This window comes from Oreochromis aureus, linkage group 12, assembly GCF_013358895.1.
Source record: "Oreochromis aureus strain Israel breed Guangdong linkage group 12, ZZ_aureus, whole genome shotgun sequence".
Classification (NCBI taxonomy): Eukaryota; Metazoa; Chordata; class Actinopteri; order Cichliformes; family Cichlidae; genus Oreochromis; species Oreochromis aureus.
The window spans coordinates 2,200,343-2,208,272 of NC_052953.1; the positions used below are offsets into that span (position 1 = coordinate 2,200,343).

Here is a 7,930-nt window from a genome sequence, read left to right on the forward strand (position 1 = left end):
ACATTTGAACTTGAATAAATAAATAAAGTTTTTTTTTGTATTATTATTTCTTCCTGTTTGACCTTCTGGGTGATTTGTGTGATGTATACTCAGCTATCTTTGGTTTATTGGGGCTTTCTTGAATATTCATCATGCAGAGAATAAACTACATTTAATCCAGAGCGTACGTCCGGTGTTCCTAGCCAATCAGCGTCCTCGTTCTCAGGCGGACTCCATATTAGATTAAAACCTTTGCAGGATTTTTGTGCTGGAGGAGAAATCAGGATTCCGTCTCTGGTACTGGCCCCTCCCCTTTGACGGATGCCTCCTACCGCCAATCAGCGCGCCAGCTGAGAGCACCTGAGAGGTCCTGGTCACCTGGACCAATCAGAGCGCGAGCTGTCAGAACGTTACCTTTTATGGGAAACGCCAGCCGTCCTGCGAGCGCGGATAAAACCGGTGCGCTCGCGCCAATGTTGCTGCAGTAACCGCACAGCTGGGCCAGAGAAACATCCGCGAGACTTCACCACAGACACGCCTGACTCACCTGCACAGGTAACACTCAGAGTACAGTTTCTCATGTAGTTCGGAGGTTAAAGTGGAACAATTAGGCTGAAGTTCGGTTTAATTAAAGAGCTCAGATTTCAAGTTAAAGTTGTCGCAGCTGAAACACGGATGTTACTCAGAGCTGCGGTTTCATTAAAGAGGCGCTAATGAACAAACCGGTTCTCAAACCGCTAACTTTGATCTGACTGAGCTCACAGAGGCCGGTGGAAACCGTCTGTACAGCAGCCTGCACGATGAAAACTGAATTATGATGCTGAGGTCTGTAAGTAAAACTGGAGGAAAACGTACAACAAACTGAGTGATGTTAAAGAGAAAAAAGGCCCAAGTCAGTTAACATTTAACTGTTTTGTAATATGTGCAGGTCATGTTTCTTCTGAAACTTACAGTGAAAAATGTAATTAAACCACATGAATTTCTTTAATGTTCATGACTCTCACTGCATGAGGTTTATTCAAGTTTAAAAACTGTCAGAATCATCTTCAGTGGATGAGTGATGGCCCGAGGGAAGGGCTGCTCCTCTGTGCTTCCTGTTTTTAACTCTTACAAAATCAGGCCTCCTGAATCTCACTCAGACCTGCTGCTGTAGTTTTCTGTTCAGCCAACTTAAAAAGATGCGTGACTGTTAGTGTGACCTGGACAAGTGCATAGAAACTACAGACCTTGTTCATAATGGACTGAGCCAGATGAGAATCTGGGTTTGCAGAGCAGGAGAGTTTGTTCTGTCTGAACTTGTTGAAATGTTCTCCACTGGAAAAGGTGACAAAACAACTCAGTTTGGCCAGAAGCCACACCCACCATGAGCGTTCATGTTGTTGCCGGAGGGGAAACAAATCAGTGATGCAGGCTGAAGCTGAACCAGCTTAAATCTTAATTTTGAGGTGAAATTAATTTCAAGAGAAACCCTGAAACAGGAAAATGAAAAACGCTCAAACTTTTCTTTAATAGTTCAAGGCTCGTGCTTTTAAGGAACACACAAAATCTTACTGTGTGTCAGACATGGAAGAAAACAACATATTAGTCAGTTCAGTGACTGCCTTTTTTTCAGACATGGAGGATGACATCTCTGCCCTCGTTGTTGATAATGGCTCCGGTATGTGCAAAGCGGGTTTTGCCGGAGACGATGCCCCCCGTGCCGTCTTTCCCTCCATCGTCGGTCGCCCGAGGCACCAGGTAGGAACATCACCTGACTCTCAGGAATCTGACTGCAAGCCTGTGCATCAGCCTGATGTGTGTAACTGTGTCTGCAGGGTGTGATGGTGGGAATGGGACAGAAGGACAGCTACGTGGGAGACGAGGCTCAGAGCAAGAGAGGCATCCTGACCCTGAAGTACCCCATCGAGCACGGCATCGTCACAAACTGGGACGACATGGAGAAGGTGAAGGACTTCATTAAAGCTGACATCTTTCACTACAGGTTTTCTTTAAACCCCTGAATGAAATCTGACCAGTTTCAACAGGAAACCACAACAAGCTAAACTGGTTTTAATTTTTTTTTTTTTTTAATTTTAGTTTTATTTTTGGGGGGGTTCCTCTTGTCTTGCTGCTGAAAGATGCCATTTTCAACTTTGATTTCATCACCTGAGAAGAATCAGAGTTCAGACTGAATACTTTCTGATTTAATCGCGCTTGTAGTTAAACTTGCAAGCTGCCTTTGTCGTGCAGATCTGGCATCACACCTTCTACAATGAGCTGCGTGTTGCTCCTGAGGAGCATCCAGTGCTGCTGACCGAGGCTCCTCTCAACCCCAAAGCCAACAGGGAGAAGATGACACAGGTGTGTGTGAAAGACCATCTCTGATCAAAGCAGCTGATACGCTGAACCTGAATCCTGTACCTGTGAAGTTTTTCTAGCCTAGATGCATTTTGCACTTTAACTTTGTTTTTTGTTTTTTTAATTTCCAGGCTAATAGTGTAATTATTGTACTTGTACATTAAATAGTCTTTCTCTGGTGCAGATTATGTTCGAGACCTTCAACACTCCTGCCATGTACGTGGCCATCCAGGCCGTGCTGTCGCTGTATGCTTCTGGTCGTACCACAGGTGGGTCTCCAGTATTTCAGGATCTTGCTGTGCAGAGTTCTGCTTCAGATTAACTTCCCTGTTTAGCTTGTGACTCGTTTCTTCAGTTGGGGGTTGGCGCAGCAGGCTCTGAGTATTCTCTGTCCCTTCTCAGAGCAGCAGCTTGTATCCATTAGAGGAAGCACAAAGCTCAGTGGTTCCAGAGTGACCTGAGTGTTCTGTCCTGCAGGTATTGTGATGGACTCGGGTGACGGTGTCAGCCACACTGTGCCCATTTACGAGGGCTACGCTCTGCCTCACGCCATCCTCCGTCTGGATCTGGCTGGCAGAGATCTGACAGACTACCTGATGAAGATCCTGACAGAGCGAGGCTACAGCTTCACCACCACTGGTCTGTGTGCAGTTTTACCTTCAAGCATGCTGACGTAAAGCCATAATCTGCAGCTACTGCATTTACAAACCATGACTATGATGCGCACATCCGTCTAAGTGTCCATTTAACTGTCAACTCTGACCTCCAGCCGAGCGTGAGATTGTGCGTGACATCAAGGAGAAGCTCTGCTACGTGGCTCTGGACTTTGAGCAGGAGATGCAGACAGCAGCTTCCTCTTCCTCCCTGGAGAAGAGCTATGAGCTTCCTGATGGACAAGTCATCACCATCGGCAATGAGAGGTTCCGCTGTCCCGAGGCGCTCTTCCAGCCTTCGTTCATCGGTTTGTAAATCATCAATTAAGATAAGATGACCTTTACTAGTCCCACAGGTGGGAAATTTGTTTTGTTACAGCAAAAGTGCAAGTTATGTAGCAGAAATTAGATAACACTGGAATGCAATAAAATACTATATACAATAGAATAAAATAGAATATAATAATATATACAATAGAAATACAAATGCTATATACAACTGAGTAAGAAAATACAAAAGTACAACTTCGTCAGAAGAAGAATTGCACATATAGCAGTCTTATTGCACGTGTGAGGGTTTGATCAGCTGCAAAAGTCTTTGTTGTAGAGTCTGACAGCAGTGGGGAGGAAAGACCTGCGAAATCTCTCCGTCCCACACCGTACCCTCCAAAGACGCCTGTTGGAGTTTGAATTTTTCTGAAAGGGGCTGAAGCCTTGGTGCATCAAGTCTCTTGACATCAGATTTCTCACTTCTGCACTAAAACTTCATTCAGGTATGGAGTCAGCTGGTATCCACGAGACGACCTACAACAGCATCATGAAGTGTGACGTGGACATCCGTAAGGACCTGTACGCCAACACTGTGCTGTCCGGTGGCACCACCATGTACCCCGGCATCGCCGACCGCATGCAGAAAGAGATCACTGCCCTGGCCCCGCCCACCATGAAAATTAAGGTTTGTTACTTGGATCTCTTAAACTGTAAACTTGTGCAGTGTTGCACTTTAAAAACTGCAAACTTTAAATCTGTCATCAACTTTTGCCCATGCCAGACAGGAGGCTCAGTGTTGCCCTTCATCAGTGCCATTTAACTTCCTGGTTATTTACACCCTCCTCCTCTGGCATTTGGCACTACTACATAAATCTATCTGAAGCTAGTTTTGCTGCCCTCTAGTGTACACTTTTTCAAACTTAACTACCTGCTGCTGTGCATCTCTAGACTGGCCTACAAATGTTAAGTACTTACCTGCCTCGTGTCTAATCTGTTCTCGTCTCCAGATTATCGCTCCCCCCGAGAGGAAGTACTCCGTCTGGATCGGTGGCTCCATCCTGGCCTCTCTCTCGACTTTCCAGCAGATGTGGATCAGCAAGCAGGAGTACGATGAGTCCGGCCCCGCCATTGTTCACCGCAAGTGCTTCTAAAATGCTTCCGTGCTCCTCCCCCTCTGCCCTGGCAGGAGTCGCCGTACTTCCACTGTCCCAGCTAGACGTGCGTCTGGTTTGTCTCGCACGGACACGCCTGAAGATGCTGTGAATACGACGAATCAGGTTTAAGTTTTAGTGTTACAGTTAACGTTTCACTTCAACCACATTTAAAACGCACTTAACAATTCTGGTCCAGTTTGAGCTGTTGCAAACGGTTAGTCAAGAATTTCCACTGCATCTCTCTGGTCATACAACCTGTCATGAAACTCTACAAACTGTTAAAGTCTTTCAATAAAATATCATTTATTTACTTAATCACTGAGTGGTTGTTTGAGTTTATTGCTTTAAGCCTCAACTTTCCACCTCGTCTGAGTAATTTACACAAATCAACATGTACATTTCAAAATAAAGTCAATATTACGATCTGCTGACAACGGGATTAGGAATCAGTTTCATGGTGCACTGCAGAGCGTCTGATGCTCAGAGCTACATTAGTCTCAGAGGAAGGACATGTCTTCACCTCCCGCGTCCCCGTGTCCTCACAGGGTGACATTTAGGATTTCCTGCACTTTGTGCTTCAGTAAAGTGTTTTAAACTTTGTTAAACGACGGCAGCTTTGTTTCAGTGTTTGTTTCCTGTAAGCTGATCTCACAGATGGGAGAAATTAAAAAGGCCACAGACGAGCGCACTGATGTCAGGAGGACATTTGTCTAAGATTAGAAAAAGAAAATCACAATAAAATGATGACGTCTCATCACTGAAGCACAGATGTAACATTGGACAGTTAAAGGCTTACATTCAGTGGGTAGGTCACCTTCATGGTGATGCACCTGCGTCCAAGCTGTCACTGCTGACTTGTCACATTTTGATTTAGATTTTGTTTCTTCACCTCCTAAATACACACTTGTTTCCTTTTTATGCATATACACATGCGTTTTAATACTTGTGGGTTTTTTTTTTTTGTTTGTTTTTTTTTCCTGTGGACTTTGCATCAGTGTTACATAAAAATAAAAGCAATGACAGCAGCAGAATAATCCATGAATAGATGCAGTGTTTCATCCAGTGATGAGAACAGATTTCTACTGTTCAGTGCTAACACTGATTATGTTTGAGAAGAGGTTTGATTGGTATTTGACATGATGTTAGTTCTGGGACAGGTTGTCAAGGTTTACTTAGTGGAATTCCAGTAAATTATAACTGTATACATATAATCGTGAAATGTTTTAGTTCCATTAATTAAAAAAGACAATATCATAACTTTTGTTCAGAAAAGAGATGAGTTGGTGTTGGACACTTTTTGTGAACAGTGTCTTTTATGTAACAGCTCTGTGTGTTTCCAGTTAGAAACATGGGTGTCACAGTGAAGGTGGTGTAGTTATTGGCACTGACTCGATATTTCCAAATGAAACATTTATATTATTTACGAACTACAGAGCATGCTGAAAGTTTTAACAGCACTTCACTTGTTCCACATTTTGTCATGTTACTGGTTTATTCCACAATTTATTAAAATCATTTTTCTGCTCAAAATTCAACACACAATGATCCATAATGACAACGTGAAAAATAGCTTAAAATTCCTGCAAATGTATTAAAATAAAAAACTTTCAACCAATTTAAATATTCTTATAAACTTAACAATAGAGCACAATCAAAGTTAACAGGAGCTCAGCTCTGCTTGGATGACAGATCACATGCCTCCCATCATTACGCTCCACACTTAGATCCATTTTTGTCTGCAACTCCTGAACTTGAAGGAATTTCTGTCTCCGAGACTGAAATCTGCACCTTCTGAGCAAGACCTGTAAAGGTCTCTACATCAGCTCTGGGTGTTGATGTCAGAACCAGTGAATGGTCAAAAGAATAATCACTGAAGATGTTCAGGATTTCACAGAGACTCAGTTTGTGTTCCTGTGTGAAGTCCTCAGGCTGTATCACCAGCAGGAACACATGAGAGCCAGGATCAGAGTCTCACACAGGTTTCCACATGTCCTCTTAGTTTGTGTTCAGAGATGCTGGAATGAAGCAGATCTGGTGTGTTGATGAGAAATGTTTCTTTGCTTTGAATGAGTCCGCTTTTCGTCCACTCTGTAGAATTTGTTCTCTCCCAGTAAGAAGTTTCCCACTGAACTCCTCTCAGACCAGCTGTTCCCCAGCAGAACAGCCCTCATCTCAGACACTGAAATGGTAACAAAAATGTTAAAAGTTAGCACAGAATCTACAAATGTAATCTTTTATTGCAACATGTGTTTTTAAATAATACATTTGAATTTCTAGATTTGTATAATACAAAAATAATACAATAATGTCATAAATTTTGTTTGTGCATCATGACAAATGTAAATACATTTGTAAATGTAAATGTTTATTGATATTGATCATTATGAGTGCAATGACATCATTTCTGGTTTTCTCCTGTATGCACGGCTGTGGTTTCATCAAAGAGGCTGCAGAACAAACACGTACTCCCAGAACTCTCCAAAGTCAAAGAGTTTACAGTGTGTGCTGATCAGGACAAAGGGAAACACAATAAGACGCTGGATGTTATCATGATTGAGAACAGACAGTTTCTAAACCAATGTAAAAGAATATAAAAAAGGAGGCTGCATGTACAGGCCAGCAGATGGACTAAAGATAGACCTGGATAAAGTGTGCCATGACACAGATGCTGAAGCTGATAGATGTAAAAGGGGTTCAGAGGCTGTGGGGATGGAAAATTACCAACCAAGTTTTGTCCACTGATAACTCAGGCAATTAATTAGAATCAGAAACACCTTTTTTGTCATTGCACAGTGTGGTAAAAACTGCAGCACAATGAAATTGGCTTATGCTTCTTCTTGATCAGTACCCATATTCACACATACATGCACATACCTATTCACACAAAAACTTAAATACTTAGACCCAAAAAGTTGATTCTGTTCATCTGGACGTAACGTCTTCAGTGGGACAAACATTTGCTCCAAACGACTTCTTCAGTCTCAGCTGACTGCAGGTATAATGACTATTTTTGTAATGACCAAGGCAGTTGTGTTTGTTCTCCATTTGAGGTCCTTTGTAATATAAATCCACAGAAATGTAAAACACAAGATCGTCTCTATTCTTCTCCTTCGATGGTTCCTTTGCCTCCTAAAGTAAATAATAATTTCCTTACATTTTCTTGACATTCAGGGTCGGGTTGTTTTCTGTACACCAAACTACAAATGTATTTACTTCATCTCTGTAGGCGGTTTCATTGATATTGGAGATCTTCCCCACCATGGTTGTGTCATCCGCAGATTTTATTGCTGTATTTCATGAGTGGGTGGAGGTGCACAGTGTAGTAGATGGAGTAAAACAGTGGGCTCAGCATGCAGCCTTGTGATGTGCTGGTGACTGGAGGATAGCTGTGGTATAGTCATACTGATGCTGGTCCAGGTCAGAGGGGAGAGTAAATTTTACGTGCGTCATCACCAACGTTTCAAAGGACTGAGCAATGATGGAAGTAAGTGCCACAGGCCTGACGTCATTCAGGGTGCTAATATTGCTTTGCTTGAA

At 42.8% G+C, this 7,930-nt stretch overlaps 1 protein-coding gene across 1 annotated transcript; it reads left to right on the top strand.

Moving 5' to 3' along the window:
- The first annotated feature begins 377 nt into the window (after positions 1–377).
- LOC116335400 (actin, cytoplasmic 1-like) lies at positions 378–4,708 on the top strand. The gene is made up of 9 exons (XM_031759080.2): positions 378–534; positions 1,592–1,716; positions 1,794–1,922; positions 2,209–2,319; positions 2,501–2,585; positions 2,794–2,955; positions 3,086–3,277; positions 3,743–3,924; positions 4,247–4,708. The coding sequence occupies exons 2-9, from the start codon at positions 1,594–1,596 to the stop codon at positions 4,388–4,390; spliced, it is 1,128 nt and encodes a 375-aa protein (XP_031614940.1). The 5' UTR covers positions 378–534; positions 1,592–1,593; the 3' UTR covers positions 4,391–4,708.
- Positions 4,709–7,930: the final 3,222 nt, after the last annotated feature.